The 18,054-nt window shown below is 35.6% G+C and overlaps 3 protein-coding genes across 3 annotated transcripts; 2 read left to right on the forward strand and 1 right to left on the reverse strand.

Moving 5' to 3' along the window:
- Positions 1-1,291: 1,291 nt before the first annotated feature.
- Positions 1,292-5,197, forward strand: LOC110665205 (3-oxoacyl-[acyl-carrier-protein] synthase II, chloroplastic-like). Its single transcript, XM_021825233.2, has 13 exons — positions 1,292-2,157; positions 2,267-2,469; positions 2,557-2,760; positions 2,887-2,997; positions 3,111-3,206; positions 3,363-3,408; positions 3,503-3,582; positions 3,680-3,748; positions 3,831-3,915; positions 4,013-4,167; positions 4,244-4,324; positions 4,482-4,541; positions 4,717-5,197. The coding sequence occupies exons 1-13, from the start codon at positions 1,776-1,778 to the stop codon at positions 4,831-4,833; spliced, it is 1,689 nt and encodes a 562-aa protein (XP_021680925.2). The 5' UTR covers positions 1,292-1,775; the 3' UTR covers positions 4,834-5,197.
- Positions 5,198-5,528: 331 nt separating this feature from the next.
- On the reverse strand, positions 5,529-13,453 carry LOC110664794 (25.3 kDa vesicle transport protein SEC22-1). The gene is made up of 6 exons (XM_021824658.2): positions 13,269-13,453; positions 12,379-12,601; positions 11,879-12,039; positions 11,625-11,771; positions 6,867-6,943; positions 5,529-6,270 (listed from the first exon to the last, which is right to left on the reverse strand). The coding sequence occupies exons 2-6, from the start codon at positions 12,564-12,566 to the stop codon at positions 6,187-6,189; spliced, it is 657 nt and encodes a 218-aa protein (XP_021680350.1). The 5' UTR covers positions 12,567-12,601; positions 13,269-13,453; the 3' UTR covers positions 5,529-6,186.
- Positions 13,454-14,570: 1,117 nt separating this feature from the next.
- Positions 14,571-17,439, forward strand: LOC110658950 (uncharacterized). The gene is made up of 4 exons (XM_021816754.2): positions 14,571-14,854; positions 15,327-16,004; positions 16,149-16,493; positions 17,040-17,439. The coding sequence occupies exons 1-4, from the start codon at positions 14,759-14,761 to the stop codon at positions 17,313-17,315; spliced, it is 1,395 nt and encodes a 464-aa protein (XP_021672446.1). The 5' UTR covers positions 14,571-14,758; the 3' UTR covers positions 17,316-17,439.
- Positions 17,440-18,054: the final 615 nt, after the last annotated feature.

Here is an 18,054-nt window from a genome sequence, read left to right on the forward strand (position 1 = left end):
ACATTGTATCTCAGGGGACTGTAGTTGTGCAGAAAGTCTCTACATATGATAATCCAGCAGATATAATGACTAAGGGAGTCCCAGTTAGCAAGTTTAGGCATTGCCTAGACTTGGTGTTTGTAGTGCTCAATAATGCCATTGCGAGGGCATATGGTATGACAGAGTATTTTGTGGTTATCTTGTTGATGATAAATGGAATTCAAGCCAAGAGGAAGAATTGTTATTTTTGTGCTTTGAATTTTGAATATATATTTTCATAGACCAGAATTGTGACCAGACCCGTAAGTTTTGTACTGCAACCCGATTGGGATAAAAAGTGAGATCTGTGGTGGCAACGGAGGGCATGGACAGATAGGGTTCGGCCTGAAGCCCACCACTGATCTCCTTAGGGGTGCGGGGGCAACACCCCCGTGGTATGAACCAATATAAATATTTTAATATTCTATCCTTTGTGGTAGAGTTATGAGATATTCAGGAAAAACATTGGGGTTAGGGTTTGAGAGTTCTGATTGATTGTATCTTACTTTTTTCTCTTGTCTTACCCGTGGACGTAGACCTTATGGTTGAACCACGTTAAATCTTGTGTTATTATTCTTCTCTTTTCAATACTGTGTGACTGTGATGTTTGTGTGTGTCTTAGATTTGCGTACTTGTTATAACACGTTTGGAGGTTCAAATGGTGCTTTTATAAATAAAAGCACCATTTTAAATCCTATTGAAAAAAGTCATTTGAAAAAAAATATTTTGTTATTTTAGTGTTCTTATGATTAAAACTTATCAAATTTAATTTTAAATTATTTTTTAATACTTTCTAATTATTATATATAAAAAAGTAATTTTCTCGACAGTAGTTCCACCAGTAATACCAAATAGGCTCATAATACATCTATTATAAACTCATTATTGTGTATTAAATAATTATTATAAAACTTATGTAAAGTTCCCGTGTATTTTAATAGAGAGGTTTTTATTAGCAGACAAAAATCTGCGCAAGTTTCAATGCAAATGGTGACAATTTAGCGGACAAAACCTTCCTCATGAGCCACCAGATGATTCTTCTTTGCTCATTCTAACCAAGAACATGCCATTTTTTCCTTTGTTTTATTGTTAATTAATATATCAACCTCGGACAGTATAAATGAATTATACAAGAAACCTGGAATCTACAAGCCCTTAGTCTGCAGAGACAATAATATCCTGTGGTTTGGATCTGAATATACTTCAAGACCCATCAATCATACTACTGATTTTAAAGATAATTCAACCAGGTTTCATCATCGCCATCAAATTTCTCTCATTTTTTCAAATTATACTCAGAACTCAGCTTTAGAGGAACTCTGCTAGTAAAAGGAATCAGATGCTGTGGGAAGAGAATATTACTGCAACATATTTGTCAAACAGATTAAAAAACACTAGTATTAAGAGACTGGAGGCGTAAGAAACTTACTATGATATAAGTACAAACATATAGTAATCCATGTGAGGCAGAGAAATTGTCTAAACTCGTATACTTTTCCTCTGCAGAATAAAAACCCACCTAGATTTGCATCTTCTTTTTGCTTCATCAAACTACTGAACTCTTAATTTAATCATGGTGCTTTGGTTTTAGTTTTTTTCTTTTTTTCTTTACAGCATTTAAATTGGACTGTTCACAGTTTCTGCAGTGGCAGCTCCATTAACAACCTTTTGCTCCTTTCTTATCACATTTCTTGCTGAATCTTTCTCTGTTTTCACATTCTTAATTTCTTTTTTTTGGTTCTGTTCCTTTTCCATCAATGGCTGTTTCTTCTATATCCTCCCCACTGTGCACTTGGTTTTTTGCTGGTTGTATATCTATGGCTTGCGAGAAAGATCATCCTTTAAGCTCCTCTATGTTTCAGTTTCCCAAGAAGCTGAACCAGATGGCCAGACTCAAGAAGCTCATAACAAAATGCAGCAGTAATAACGGCGGGGCTGTCTACTATTCACAGAACTTATTTTCATCTTTCCAAGTATCTGGCATACAAAATTTGGTAAGTTCTTGTCTATCCTTCGAGCCATGGACGGTGTTCTACAATTCAAATAGGCCATCTCCACCTTTAAACAATGTTCTCTCACTCTTTGGATCAAAATCATCTAATCGAAGTCAAAAGCAGAAGAAGGGGGCAGTCCGCTCCGGTAATCGTCCACACCGTCATGTTTAAGTAATTATATGGTTATTAGTGAGCACCTGTTCTTTGTTGATGTCCACCTGATTTCTTAGGAACTATTTCTTATGTTCTTTTAGGTGGTGTGGCAGTGGCCGTGCAGCCCGAAAAGGAAGTTGCATTGATGAAGAAACCTCTTACAAAGCACCGCCGGGTGGTTGTGACGGGGGTGGGTGTGGTAACCTCAATAGGTCAAGATGCAGATACATTCTACAATAATCTTCTTAATGGTGTCAGTGGCATAAGTGAGATTGAAGCTTTTGACTGTTCTCAGTTTCCCACTGTATATTTTCCTTGGCTCAAACCTTGTATAATAGTAATTGATTGTATACTTGAATCAGTTTTTCAACTCTACTTGTTATTCTAACAGAAAATTGCTGGTGAAATCAAGTCTTTCTCACCAGATGAATGGGTATCACCAAAGCTTTCAAAGAGGGCAGATAAATTTGTGCTTTACTTGCTTACTGCTGGCAAGAAAGCCTTGGTAGATGGTGGAATTACAGACCAAGTTATGGGTGTGTTGGATAAAACTAGATGTGGAGTTATAATTGGCTCTGCATTGGGAGGCATGAAGGTAAGTGAAGGTGGGTGATTAAATGATTGGTAATACAAAAAGACTTGCTTGATATTACTTCAAAATTTAAAATGGAATTTGCTTTTGCTTCCTTATGTTGCTTATGGCATCATACTGTTTGTACAGGTTTTTAATGATGGAGTAGAAGCATTGAGGGTTTCATATAAAAAGATGAATCCATTTTGTGTACCTTTTGCAACGACTAACGTGGGTTCTGCAATACTAGCAATGGATTTGGTAAGCTCAAAAAATTAGATTGATTAGAACTATATAGTAAATTTGTTAGTGCAGCACCAGCACATAGCAATTTACAAGTTGCCGATAGCAATTTACAAGTTGCCTAATTGCAGGGATGGATGGGCCCTAGCTACTCAATCTCTTCTGCTTGTGCAACTAGCAACTTTTGTATACTTAACTCAGCAAATCACATCATCAGAGGTGAAACAGTAAGTACCTCCCTTTCATCTCCTGCAGACAGCAATTGCAATTTGCTTTTTTTAGATTCCATGTTCTAGGAATTTATGCTTTTTTTTTTTTAGTATTTCTCTGGGTGGATCTCAAAATTTTAATGCTGTACTCTCCACTTTCTGTGCCATTTGCAGGACTTAATGCTTTGTGGTGGCTCTGATGCAGCAATTATTCCAATAGGTAGAGCATAACTTTCTCATTCTGTGTTTTGATTGAAGGATGAAGATCTTTGCTTTCTATAAACTAAACATTTTATTTAATATTGGAGATTCAGGCTTGGGAGGTTTTGTGGCTTGCAGAACTCTATCACATAGGAATAATGATCCAACCAAAGCATCACGCCCCTGGGATTCTGTAGGACATGAACTCTCTATTTTCTTCTAGGATAGTTATTGGATGTAAATGCTAATTCCTATGAATTCTGATCCCTAAAATTGTATTCATTGATCAGGACCGTGATGGATTTGTTCTGGGAGAAGGAGCCGGTATTTTACTTTTAGAAGAGCTAGAACATGCTAAGGTATACCTGCAGGATGAAAGGTTTCCCCTTATATGTGGTCAAGAGTTTCCTCCTTAAGTTCATTTTCTTGTTGATACAACAGAGAAGAGGAGCACAGATTTATGCAGAATTCCTTGGCGGAAGCTGCACTTGTGATGCTTATCACATGACTGAGCCTCATCCTGATGGTAAGCTAGCTTTTCAAAATTGCTAGAAAAAGTTGAAAATCGGGTATATCCTGATGGTAAGCTAAACTGATACTCATGTTTTCATCTCTAAAATCAGGAATGGGCATCTCTCTTTGCATAGAACAAGCCTTAGCTCAAACTGGTGTTTTCAAAGAAGATATAAACTACATAAATGCACATGCCACATCAACACAAACAGGTGATCTAAGAGAATTCCAAGCTCTTGTTCGTTGTTTTGGCGGGAACCCTGAGGTAAACAGTACAGCATGTGCTCTGTTCTGAACTTAGCAGTCACTCTTCAGCATTCTTAGTTTGATACTATTTTCAGCTAAGGGTGAACTCTACAAAATCCATGATTGGTCACCTACTGGGAGCTGCTGGTGCAGTTGAAGCTGTAGCAACAGTTAAGGTAAATTCTTCCATGTGTTCATCTTAAGTAAGTCTTCAATTTTGGATCAGTCAGTGAAATGATTCAAGACATGTTATTTGTGCTCTGCTCCACAAATTATCGAACTTCCATGTCTCATCCTGATTCTGAATTAGGGGTTTTCCTTTTTCAAACATAGGCAATACAAACAGGATGGATCCATCCCAACATCAATCTTGAAAATCCGGACAAAGCCGTGGTATGCTATTCCTTCTACGGACCCTATGACCTCACAATATGCTCTTTTTTAATTCAATTAGCATTTCTTAGTTATTTTCTTTAAAGTACTTTGATTCGATTCAAAACCGAACAGATTTATTGAACGTCCCGGTTTCCGAGTACTTTGTCTTCAATACATTGTTCTCTTTTTTCAGGACAAGCATGTGCTTGTTGGTGCCAAAAAAGAACGGATGGACATAAAGGTGGCACTGTCAAACTCTTTTGGATTCGGCGGACACAATTCTTCCATCTTATTTGCACCTTATAAATGAATCTATTGGTTAGGGGGAGTAGCGTGTCAATAGCTCATTCTTCCACTGAATGTCAGTCCATAGCTCTTTTATAAGCATAGAGAGCTACCTTTGGCTCAATCGCAAGTTCATTTTTCCACTCTTTTCTTCTCACTCAGTCTCGTGAAAAAGTAGAATACAAGTGCAGATTAGCATGCATGGAGATAACTTAATTTGGGCATAGCGTACTCGAGTGTGCTTAGACCATTTGATTTCGTGCTTAATCCATCATCATCTGGAAACATTTCCTAAACATTAATGGTGATACCAGACAAAAAATTACACTAAATAGCTACGGCATACCCAGTAACCAGAGTCGCTGCTTCATCATGGACCAGGCTGGGATCAGGAGGTAAGTGCATGCTGAAGTAAACCGACCAGAGCTGCTTGTAATGTATTCATGCATGAAACATGCCAAATCTAAATGAACATAATATTTGGGCAGGCAGATTGCATTTCCATCAAGCAAGTCTAATAGGGATTGAAAAGCCAAAGAACAATCAATTCACATAAACAGGCAAACACATTGTAACCACTAAAAGTATCATCAAGTCTCTTGCCACAAATCTAAATGGATTTACTTTTCATACAAACTCAAGATCAGACTGTTTATCACCCACCTTGCCTTGATCAGAAAAATGCTATGCCTGGAATCTGTTTTAAAAACATCATCAATATGATATAACTCTCATAAACAATATATTACTAGGCTATTCAGTGACGATCTTTTCAGGTTCAGCAGCACACAGAGCTGCCCTTTTCTGCTATGAGAAACATGGTACATTTCATGGCTGCAGAGCTCATGATAAAAATTAATGCATGTCAAACGCATTACAGCACCCAAAAACTTAAAAGGAAAATTATTTGCTGATAGAGTACTACCAACAAATAATAAATAAAAGACACAAGGAACACATAAATCATAAGGTAATTTAAAATTTGTAGAAAGTGTGTAATTGCAGATCACATACTGATGGCCATGCCATAATCATGTAGATCAATATATAGCCTCTATAAAGTATTGAGAATATAGAAATTTTCTCGTATTCAATGTATTTTTGCTCCTTAACTTGTAAATCAAAGGGTCTCTCTCTTTCATATCTCCAAATGGTCGTTGGGAGCTCCTTAAAGAACAAATCCTTTTAACCAGAGTGTCCCATGAATAAAAACTACAGTCCAGCTTGAAACATGATTTAAGTCTTCACATGCATCTAGTTCCCATTCAGAAGTCCCCCAAGTTCAGATGATTCACCATGAACACAAGTAACTGACAGCAATATAGAGAAACCCAGGAAAATGATGCAACAATTCTCAGAAGCCAAAGAAGGCAAAGGATCACCAGATTTTCGTTTTAATCCAGAAAAGGAGGAAAACAACTCCTAACACGATGGCAACAGGAGCCCACTTCCTAATTAAGGCCTGCAGTCAAAGGGTGTAAAGAATGTGATAAATAAATTTCAACAGTGTCTACTTCATGCAATTATATTTGCAAGCAATGACAGCGAATAGTAAATTCCAACCAGAGACAGTTTATCTCCTGCAAGACACAAAGCATGACTTTTTTTTTAACTGAATGCAAAGCATGACTTAACAAAGAATGAACACCACAATCCATCCCATTGCAATAGCCACAACATCTAACTAAAATTTTTAGCACACAATCCACATTAACGCAATAGCCTAGGATCCTTTCCAGTCACAGACCTATCATTCACCATTGGATAAAGAATGCATTTTTTTCATGCTAGTTCCAATAAGGTAGCAAAAAGAAATATTGAATTCCATTCATTTTCTTAAAACATTTTTACATACATAAAAATGGCATCATAGAAAGTGTGCACAACCTTTCTTTCTTTCCATTTGGATATGAAACAAGATTCAACTTCAGAGAAGCACTCATGCAAGCCCTAAGACATTCACATGTCATAGCATCATGGCCAATAAACACAAAGCAAGTTTCAGAAGTGCCAGTTGGATTACACATTTACTATAACTACCAGATCAGCGTAACCAACCTGCCTATTCAAATCTCTTGCCTTGTCAGCATATATGCGAGATTCTGATGTTAACCGACTGGACATTTCGCTGACCTCTGCATTATCACCCAAATATGCAAAGTGCATTTTTGTTCAGTAAATTTCACCAACTATGCAAAGTATAAAAGGCATATTTCCTTCAGAAAGCGAAAGAGAGAGGGGAGGGAGAGAGATCATTGATACCATTATATGACAAAATTAGTAAAGAAATAAAAAAAAATGTTTTTTCTGTTAATACTCAACTCAACTAAACTAAACTTTTATCCCAAAAATTTATTCAGGGTCGGCTATATAGATTCTCTTTCTCCACTTTAAACGATTTTGGGTTAAATCCTCGAAAATGTATAATACTTCTAGGTCATGTTATACTACTCTCCTCCAAGTCAGTTTAGGTCTGCCCTTTCTTTTCTTTCTATCCTCTAACCCAATGTGTTTTACTTGTCTAACTGGAGCCTCCGTATGTCTACGCTTCACATGACTAAATCACCTCAATCTCTCCTCTCAACATATCCTCAATTGGCACCACTCCTACCTTTTCTCTAATACTCTCATTACGAACTTTATTTAGTCTAGTATGGTCACTCATCCACCTTAACATTCTTATCTCCGCAACATCAAATATGTTTTTTCTGTTATGTTTTATCTAGTTTAGCATGGCCACATTAACAAAATGTTTTTTCTATTAATGCTCTCACAAAAATCTTAGGAAAAAGTGGCAGATGACCAACATCAAATAACAAAGGAAAAAAAAAACAAACATAACACAGGACAGGTTAAGTGCAATTTTATTAATAAAGAACAGACTACAAGAAGGATTCAAATAAGAATTCCCATAAGATGTGATATATATGGCATTCTAGCTTATGCAACCTTCCTTGACCCACAAATGGTGATCTGCATGCACTAACTGCAAAGACTGAGAGTGATGAAAGTCAAACAAAGTAGGTGATATATTAGAACTCAGCTTTCTAATATTTTCCGTAGCGAGACCAAACAATTCCAGAATTTTACCAGAGGAATATGTGTATGGCAATGCTATTCTTGTAAAAGATATTACAATAAATGAAATGAATGCAACTAAAAGGAAACAGTAATGACAATTAGAGGTTACCTTCAAATCTGGAAAGCAAAGGTATTTTTCGTTAAAAAACCCAAAAAGCTTGAGATTTAAATTATTTTAGCATAATGTGAAAAAGCAACAACTCCGCCTAAGTAGTTTGCGCTTAGCCGGTCCCAAGCCCGGATAAAGGAGGAGGGTTGCGGTAGGTGACAACCAGCGTAAAAATTTCGTCACACCCTATGATATGGATTCAAATGATATAAACGTTGGGGCGTCCTCTACTAACGACGCGCTACATCGGAGCCCGGGTGTAGTGATAAATATGCAAGGGTGTAGGGCGTTCACCGAAAGCGACGCGCCATGCCGGCGCCCGGGTGTGGTGTTAAGTAAGCAAGGGTTCCCACATCATGGACGGGTGTGGGTAAAGAAGTTAGTCCATAAGACAGATAATAGAACAAATAGTGGAACAGAACACAAGATAGACATAGAAAATAATAGAAGATATCATAGAAGGAGACCAATTAGGAAGGAGCAGGATAGGAGGAGGATCAGGGTTGATACTTGGAATGTTGGATCACTTACAGGAAAATTAATGGAGCTTGTGGATACCTTAGAAAGGAGAAGGGTGAATATTGCTTGCATTCAGGAGACTAAATGGGTAGGAGAGAAAAGTAAGGAAGTGGGTAATTCAGGGTACAAATTGTGGTTTACCGGAAAGGAGAGAAACAAGAACGGAGTGGGTATAATCATAGACAGGACATTGAAAGACGCAGTAGTAGCTGTGAAAAGAGTAGGAGATAGAATTATACTAGTAAAGCTAGTACTAGATGGAGAAACAATAAATATAGTTAGTGCTTATGCCCCACAAATAGGACTAGACAGTGAGAGTAAACAAAGGTTTTGGGAAGATATGGATGATTTAATGCAAAGCATACCGAATGAAGAGAATGTTTTCATTGGTGGAGATTTGAATGGACATGTAGGAAGTGATAGGCAAGGTTATGAGAATGTTCATGGAGGTTTTGGTTTTGGCAGTCGAAATGAGGAGGGAAAAAGTATCTTGGATTTTGCTATGGCATACGACCTAATACTAGCAAATACCTACTTTATAAAAAGAGAGTCACATTTAGTGACTTTCAAAAGTGGGCAACATAGAAGCCAAATCGACTTCCTCTTAACCAGGAAGACAAATAGAGCTCTATGCAAGGATTGCAAGGTCATTCCAGGAGAGGCTTTAACAAGTCAACATAGGTTGGTGGTCTTGGATGTTAAGTTTAGGAACAATTCAAGTAAGGTCAGAAGAAATAGTGTAGCTCGAACAAAGTGGTGGGAGTTCAAAGGAGTAAAGCAAGTGAAGTTCAAAAATGAGCTTCTTGAGTCCGAAGTATGGAAGCTAGATATGGAGGCCAATGATATGTGGATACAGATGGCATCAAAGATTAGAGAAGTAGCTAGAAAAGTACTTGGGGAGTCTAAAGGACATGGACCACCCTCAAAAGAGATGGTGGTGGAATGAGGAAGTACAAAAGGCAGTGAAGAGAAAAAGGGAATGGTATAAGAAATTACCTAAATGTGATAATAATGAGGCATATGAACAGTACAAGATAGCAAAGAAAGAGGCAAAAAAGGCAGTTAGCCAAGCAAGAGCACAGGCCTTTGAAAAGTTATATGAGAAACTTGGAACTAAAGAAGGGGAGAAAGATATTTATAGATTAGCAAGGAGTAGAGAAAGGAAATGTCAAGATCTCAATCAAGTTAGGTGCATTAAGGATAAAGAAGGAAAAGTGTTGGTGAAAGATGAGGACATTAAAGAAAGATGGAGAAATTATTTTAATGATCTCTTTAATAATAGTCAAAATGGAAATAAGCGTGAATATAGATTAAACAACAAAAGAAAAGAAACTAAATTACACTAGAAGGATTAGAACTTTATAAGAAAAGGAAGCACTTAAGAGAATGAAAGTAAGTAAAGCTGTGGACCCAGATGAAATACCAATTGAAGTGTGGAAGTATTTGGGAGATATGGGAGTGGCATGGTTAACTAAATTATTTAATAAGATTCTAAACTCAAAGAAAATGCACGATGAATGGAGGAAGAGTATTTTAGTACCTATTTTTAAAAATAAGGGAGACATACTGAGTTGCTCAAACTATAGGAATTAAACTCATGAGCCATACTATGAAGTTGTGGGAGAGAGTTGTGGAGCATCGACTACGTCATGATACTTCTATCTCTCTCAATCAATTTGGTTTCATGCACAGTCGTTCAACTATGGAAGCGATCTTTCTCATTAGAAGCTTGATGGAGAAATATAGAGATGGGAAGAAAGATCTACACATGGTTTTTATTGATTTGGAGAAGGCTTATGATAGCGTCCCAAGAGAGGTCTTATGGAATGCGTTAGAACAAAATAGGGTATATATTAGGAATATAAAAGTATTGAAAGATATGTATGAAGGAGCAACTACTATTGTGCACAGTGGGAGGGGACACAAGAGATTTTCCGATCTCAATTGGATTACACCAAGGATCGACCATAAGCCCTTACCTTTTTACATTAGTTTTAGATGAACTGAAACATATACAAGAGAGTATTCCTTGGTGCATGATGTTTTGCGGATGATATTGTTACGATAGATGAGACACGAGAAGGAGTCAATAGGAAGCTAGAACTTTGGAGAAGTACTCTAGAGTCAAAGGGTTTTAAGTTAAGTAGAACGAAGGCAGAATACATGCATTGCAAGTTCGGTGAAGGTCAAAGCGGTGATAGGGAAGGAGTTAGTTTGAATGGAGTGGCACTGTCCCAAAGTAATCACTTTAAATATCTAGGCTCAGTCCTTCAAGTAGATGGGGGATGTGAGGAGGATGTTAGTCATAGGATTAAAGCTGGCTGGTTGAAGTGGAGACGTGCCACGGGAGTTTTATGAGATCGTAAGATTCCCAATAAATTAAAAGGAAAATTTTACCGTCTTGCCATACGACTGGCTATGCTATATGGTAGTGAGTGTTGGGCCTTTGAAAGAGTCGTATGCATCTAAGATAAGAGTTGCAGAGATGAGAATGTTAAGGTGGATGAGTGGCCATACTAGACTAGATAAAGTCCGTAATGAAAGTATTAGAGAAAAGGTAGGAGTGGTGCCAATTGAAGATAAGTTGAGAGAAGGGAGATTGAGGTGGTTTGGTCATGTGAAGCGTAGACATACGGAGGCTCCAGTTAGACAAGTAGAGCACATTAGGCTAGAGGATAGAAAGAAAAAAAGGGGTAGACCTAATTTGACTTGGAGGAGAGTAGTACAGCATGACTTAGAAGCATTACACATTTCTGAGGATTTAACCCAAAATCGTTTAGAGTGGAAAAAGCGAATCCATATAGCCGACCCCAAATTTTTGGGATAAAGGCTTAGTTGAGTTGAGTTGAGTTGAATGTGAAAAAGCAACACAGGCTTTGTTAACCTATCTAACCAAGTTGTCTTCTGTATGCATTCATCAACTCATCAAATCTTACAATCATGTGCATATTTTGAAAGTATGTATGAACTTGCACTTATTTCAAGCTTAGATCTTCCCTGCACTCTAATTATGATATCCAGCATTTTATTCTTTTGAGATCCATTTGAGCATAAGAAGAATAATAGAATATACTGAAATTAAGTGCAAATAAAGGAGTGTATCTTACGGTCTAGTTTTTCACCAACACCAAGTACTTCCTGCACATTACGAGTCATTATTTGGTGAACTTCATAGAGTTCATCATTCAACTTTGCAATATTCCGCTGAGTACGGGTGTCTTGGTACAATTTCTTTGTTTTCTGTATGAAAGTATCTTTAAAACATAAAATAAAAGCAAATCAAGCCTAGCAGAGGTATAGGAAACAACGTCCACAAAATATTAAATGTGAAAAACAAGTTCAATGAAACAAAAAGACCTACCAAATTTGATGAAGGCGTATGGTCTAGCAGCAGTTTCAATCTGAGCCCCATTAACACGCTCAAATTCATTTTTCAGGTCTTCCAAGTACTGAAAGGCTAGCTTCTTAGGATACGAACGGTCACACATTGTGAGGTAACAAACATGTCCTTCAATAATATAACTGAGTTCTAAAGTCAAGGTAAATGATCACACATATGAACTTCCACAGGCATATTTTAATGAGCTTACAGAAAGAATGGAATAATTGTAATACATATGAACACAAGAACAGACAAGCACACACACACACATCAAATAATCAAATGAAGCTTAAAGCAAGGAACAAACCATTTTAATTCAACAATATCAAGTAGAATAAAGTGAGACTTGAGTTAGCTCATTAAGCAATGTAAAATGTTCAGCACAATTGATATCACAGGGCAAGTGTTGAGAGCACATTATACTTGATCCAAAATTTAAAAGGCAATCCCATGAAATAGTCCAAACATAATCAGGATACTGGAAGACATAAGGACCAGTTTCAATGGACATCCTCGAAGGCTCATTTTGACGCATAGCAAGATTCTTAAATAGAGCCTTTGCTTGTTGTTTGTACATTTCAATGTCTTTCACATCACGGCCATCATCCAATCCCTCAGCTAGTGGAAGCCCATCGGTAACTCGGGCAATCATTGTCAGCTTCACCATTTTTACTTTCTATCTTCCTCAGATTTACAAAGTAACTGCATTACGTTAAACATAGAAAAACCCAGATAAATTAGATAGCAAACAAGCAGATTTTGAACCAAGCCAACACTTTCAAACTGGCGTTTTAGCAAGAATAAGAAACCTAAGCGTCTCTATAGCTTTTTATTATCAAAAATCATTTGCAAGAGACAAAACATTCAATTGAGATAAGGGACCACATTTTGAATATGCGAACAGCAAAGAACCCAAATTGTCTGCATAAATCTTACGATAATACCCTACCCACTCCAATTTGTCAAGAAAAGCCCCATCTATAAATCCAAAACTACTACACAACAAGAAGTTTCTTTTTTTCTTCAATCATCAAAGTCAGAAATAAAAACTGCAATCTTTTGTCATTAACCCTAAATAAAATACCAAGAAATCACGTTCTCTACATATCATTAATAATCCCTAAATGAACCCCGAGAGAGAAAGAGACACACAGTTCTTCTTTTTAACAAAATTATTTAATTTAACCATGAATAATGCAATAGGAAACAAACCTAGAAAACAAGAAATCTGTGATCTATCTCCACAGATGAAATACTAACCGATGAAATCATCTAAGCACTTGTTTAGCAAATTTGCAAAATACCCATTAATTCAATGCGGACCTCAATACGTAATTATCCAATCACACACGCTTATAATGACAAGTACCTGATTATAGCATCTGGGACTATGGTTTCGATGATGTAAGAGATCTGGGGAAGAGAAAAAGCTGATGGTGAAATCTGCGAGCAAAACAGAGACCGGGGATCGACGGAAGAAAATACAAAGCGGTTTGAAGGTTGTACTTTGAAAGTGAAACTGCCACCGGCAATTTCAAAGGTACAATATCGAACTAGCCTTCTATTTGGGTCAGGCGCTTTTTTTTTTTTTTTTTTCTTTCCATCGAAGTATTTGGGCCAGGCTAAAGGTTCCGTGGGCTGGGTTTTTTTTTTCACTTTTAATTATTCAAAAAATAATTATTTTTTTTTAATTATATTAAAATTAAAACTTTCTTAATAATATTTTTTAATGTTTTAATCTAATTAAAATATTTATATTATTAGATAATTAGATAATATAATATTTATAATAATATTTAAAAATTATAAGAGTAATTTATTATCCAATAAAAAAAGATATCGTTACTTTTATAATTAATAAAAATTTAAATGAATATTTTTATTTTAAATTATTATATAAATAATTAATAATTTATGTTAATAAAATAATTATTAATTATTAAAATAATTAACTACTATTAAAATAGCATATTATTCAATATATCTAAGTTGCATAAATTATATTTTAATTATTAAAAAAAAATTTATATTTTTATTTTTAATTAATTTTAAGAGTTTTAAAAATTATATTTAAATATAATTATTAAATTTAATAAAAAAAATTTAATGAATTTTAAAATTCGAAATTACTCCCGGATAGAAATCGTTTCGACTTGAAATCCATTAATGAACCTAATTAAATATATTTTATGTTTTTTTATGAAAAATTGCAATTTTAACAACTTATATGAAAATTGTGCTAAATGGATGAAAGTATATTTAGTAAATTGTAAATTATAATTATGTGTGTTTATAAAAAATTCGAAATCCATATAAAGATAAATTTAATAATTATTATATTAAATTTTTATATTTAAATTTATGTATCTTTTATATCAGATGTATTTATTATATTTTTTATATAAATAAAATATATTAAATAAATTTTAATGTATATATATTTACATAAAAGTTTATATTTTAATTAATTAACTAATTTCATAATATACTTAAAATATAATTCAAATAAATTACAAAATTAAATTTTACTAATTATATTCATAAAATTTATATATGTTTACTATAAAATTAATTAATTAAAATTATATATTTAAAATCTAAAATCCTTATATATATATATATATATATATATATATATATATATATATATATATATATATTCCTTAAGGAAGGCCAAAGTTCACTGCTTGGAAAGAAACCAATTAGAAGTTTCTCTCTCTCTCTCATTCGCTTCTTCTCCATCTTTATCTCTTTCCATGCAAGTGCTGCTTTACCATTCTCATAGTTCATACTAGCAATTGGCCAATTGACCTTACTCCTTAATTTTCCTTTTTCCCGCCAAAACTTCCCTCGCCAATCATGAATCGTGGCCGAGCTTCTTCATCAGGTGGTTATTCCAATCCCAGAGGGCGATCCTCCCGTTCCGCCGGTCATTCTTCTTATCGTGGCCGCCATGTATGTAACCTCTCTCGTTTTTAATGTTGTTGGTTTTATATTTAATTCAATTTTGTTCTCTGTTGATCAATTCTATTTCTGAAAAGTTTATACTCACAAGTGATTAATTTAACGCAGAAGCTTTTTGGGCTTCATTCAATTTGTCGTTCTTCTCTTGTAGTTTAACTGGAAGATGTTTATTGCAATTGTCAAACAGAATAGTGTGTTTATATGATTTGCTCTTTAAAGCTTGAAAATCAGTGAAATGGCACTATCTGTATGGGTAGAAAGATTTAATTCTTTTGATTACCTTTTCTGCCTGCTATAAAGCTTGCTTTATTTAAGAATGAATTGTTGTGTTAATAACCCATTTTACTGTTTAACCTATTTTTAGCTACTAGCATATTTTTGATAAATTAGTAATTCCTATATTTCTCATTGACGTTATAGTTTGATGGACAAGTTCCCTGATGTTATTTATTTTGCCAACTAGATGGATGGTGCAGATGGAGCTTGTTATGATTCCTCATTCAGCAGAAGGGATGGAACGTCACATGGCAGAAGGGGAAGTACGAATTCCAAAGTGCCTACCCAAGTTTATCTACCAAAGAAGCCTTCAGGGGATGGGACTATCCATTCAGAAGTGCTTCAGCAGGATCAAAATGCTTCAAATGCTAGTGGTTCTGAATCAAAACAACTGGAATCTTTTGAGGCTTTCGATTCTGCTTCTGAAGGTAGTTCTGCATTGTCGTCTGCTTGTTCAAGTTCACAGGATAATGTGGTGAATATTCAGGCTGGACAAGTGCTAACAGAGGGAGCTGTGAAGGAGGGGACATTACATCATGATCTCTCATCCAAATTAAATATTTCTACCCAGCAAAATCAGTCTCTGCCGTCCTTGAATTCTGGTGCTAAAGACCAGCCATCCCAACAACAGTGTGCTAAGAGTACTGAATGCAACAGAGAATCAGAGCATTCAGAGCATCGAACACTGATTGAGACTTTTGACATTTTTCTGCCAAGGACTGGTACTCCTGTAATTTTGAAGCCTTCGTTGCTTGCGAAAAACAGAGAAAAGCGGAATGAGGTCAAGCGAGCTTCCAAATTAGAGGGAAAAATATTAAGATCGGGGATGGTTCTTTTGAAGGGTTATTTGTCTATGGATGATCAGGTTTCACTTGATGTTCTCTTATTATCTGTCTTTAGCGATTTATTACTCCTTTTATATCTCTTCTTTTTTGGGAACATTTCTTCTTGTTAATTTTCTTTTGTTCACGGTCTTGTTTATTTATTTTGTGCTCTGATGTGATTCTAGGTTAAAATGGTAAAAAAATGCCGAGACCTTGGCTTAGGCCCTGGAGGTTTCTATCAACCTAACTACCATGATGGTGCAAAACTGCATTTGAGAATGATGTGCCTTGGTAGGAATTGGGACCCCAATACTAGTATGTATGGAGAATATCGACCAATAGATGGTGCTAAACCACCCAAGATTCCTCATGAATTTTGTAGCTTGGTTGAGAATGCTATGAAAGATTCCTGTGCTTTCATAGAAGGAAATTCTGAAGCAAGCAGTTTAGAAGATTGTCTGCCATGGATGTCACCAGACATCTGTATTGTAAATTTTTACTCAGCAAGTGGGCGGCTTGGTCTCCATCAGGTTTGAATAAAAAACTTAGTTTCATTGGTGGAGTTTTCACTAAATGTTGATTAACTGAAGTAAGGAATATTTTTTTTAATCTTCTCTTTATGTTTGGGATGCAGTGCATTCATTGATTATTGTCCAGAGTGAACACATAACATTGAATTAGTTGATGTTGTGAATTAGAGTTTCATATAATTTTTATTAGAACCTTACTGTTCCAACTTCAATGTTGTCCAAATGTGCTCAAATTTTTTGAGTATTTGGATGTGAACTGAGCTAGCTTTTTTTTATCATTTATTGTAGAGAACTGAATTAAATAGTTTGAAATAAAAGCTTAGTTGAGTTGAGTTAAGTTGTATTGTATTGTATTGTAGAGAACTGAATTAAATAGTTTGGCAGTTTTAATTGAAATTGCATCACTTTTTTAGCATGACCAGAATTTTCTAAAATTGTGTCAACCATGATGCCTTGTGCATTTAACTCAATTATGTTCTTGCCTTTCTGGAGATTGATTAATACTCCTTTGTCCTGCAAAGAACTCATGATTGATTATCCATGCAGGATAAAGATGAAAGTGAAAGAAGTCTAAAGAAACGATTGCCTGTGGTTTCATTTTCAATTGGAGATGAAGGAGAGTTCGTGTATGGTGAGAACAGAGATGAAAAGAATGCTGCAAAAGTTATACTGGAATCAGGAGATGTGCTGATATTTGGTGGGAAGTCTAGACATATATTTCATGGAGTACGATCAGTTCACCCCAACACTGCTCCCAAGTCTCTACTTGAAGAAACAAATCTTCGTCCAGGCCGTTTAAATCTAACTTTCAGAGAGTACTGAAATATTGGATATGCTTGGAGCTGTTTCTAGTGATTGTAAATATATGCCAAACAGGTGCAATAGGAGATACTGTTATTTGACATACTTGTTGAGGGGAATATAATATGACCCTTTTCTTGAGGAATCTCTTTTAAATTTAATTTTTTGCATGATATGAAACATCCTTGCAACATGAAATATTTTGAGTGAGTGATCAAGGTGTTATTTATTTATTTATGAGGACTTCCACTTTGGAGGTTGCCTATGCTATGATTCTTATTATACTATACGGATTTTGGATGCGCTTTGGGAAGGTGTTCATTAGTGATTCTTTTAGATCTCCTACTGGCCCATGGTGGGTGGCTGCCATTGATTCGGAAGGCCACTTTCCGTTGGCATCTTGTAGGCCTCTAGTTCCCACAAATGACCTGTGCTTTCCACTTCTAATTGACCACCTTTCTGGCAGCCTAACCTCCAACCGTCGCATAGCCAAAGGTTGTGTGGTTCACCTTAACATGACACTGGATTTTACTTCAAGGACAATATATTAAATGCTTATTCCAAAAGCCACAATAATCAAACACACCACCAATAAATGCTTCTCAAAACAAATGTGTGGGATACAAATCAGCTTGCAGCATTATGCAACATTTGAATAACAACCAATTAAGTGCAATTTTACTGTTCATTTAAAAATGTACTTGTCTTTGAACTTTATAAACCAAGCCCTAACTGTCTCAATTCAAAATGGCAGAAAGGA

Source organism: Hevea brasiliensis, chromosome 6 (genome assembly GCF_030052815.1).
Source record: "Hevea brasiliensis isolate MT/VB/25A 57/8 chromosome 6, ASM3005281v1, whole genome shotgun sequence".
Lineage (NCBI taxonomy): Eukaryota > Viridiplantae > Streptophyta > Magnoliopsida > Malpighiales > Euphorbiaceae > Hevea > Hevea brasiliensis.

Bases quoted from the DNA above. Each gene is read 5' to 3' on its own strand.
- LOC110665205 (XM_021825233.2), top strand. From the start codon at position 1,776: ATGGCTGTTTCTTCTATATCCTCCCCACTGTGCACTTGGTTTTTTGCT. The intron at 2,761-2,886 runs GTAAGTGAAGGT...CTGTTTGTACAG, and splicing joins CTGCATTGGGAGGCATGAAG to GTTTTTAATGATGGAGTAGA. The intron at 2,998-3,110 runs GTAAGCTCAAAA...GCCTAATTGCAG, and splicing joins CAATACTAGCAATGGATTTG to GGATGGATGGGCCCTAGCTA.
- LOC110664794 (XM_021824658.2), bottom strand. From the start codon at position 12,566: ATGGTGAAGCTGACAATGATTGCCCGAGTTACCGATGGGCTTCCACTA. The intron at 12,040-12,378 runs GTATCCTGATTA...TTTAGAACTCAG, and splicing joins ACTGGTCCTTATGTCTTCCA to TTATATTATTGAAGGACATG. The intron at 6,944-11,624 runs GTAAGATACACT...GTGATAATGCAG, and splicing joins TGTTGGTGAAAAACTAGACC to AGGTCAGCGAAATGTCCAGT.
- LOC110658950 (XM_021816754.2), top strand. From the start codon at position 14,759: ATGAATCGTGGCCGAGCTTCTTCATCAGGTGGTTATTCCAATCCCAGA. The intron at 14,855-15,326 runs GTATGTAACCTC...TTTGCCAACTAG, and splicing joins CTTCTTATCGTGGCCGCCAT to ATGGATGGTGCAGATGGAGC. The intron at 16,005-16,148 runs GTTTCACTTGAT...ATGTGATTCTAG, and splicing joins ATTTGTCTATGGATGATCAG to GTTAAAATGGTAAAAAAATG.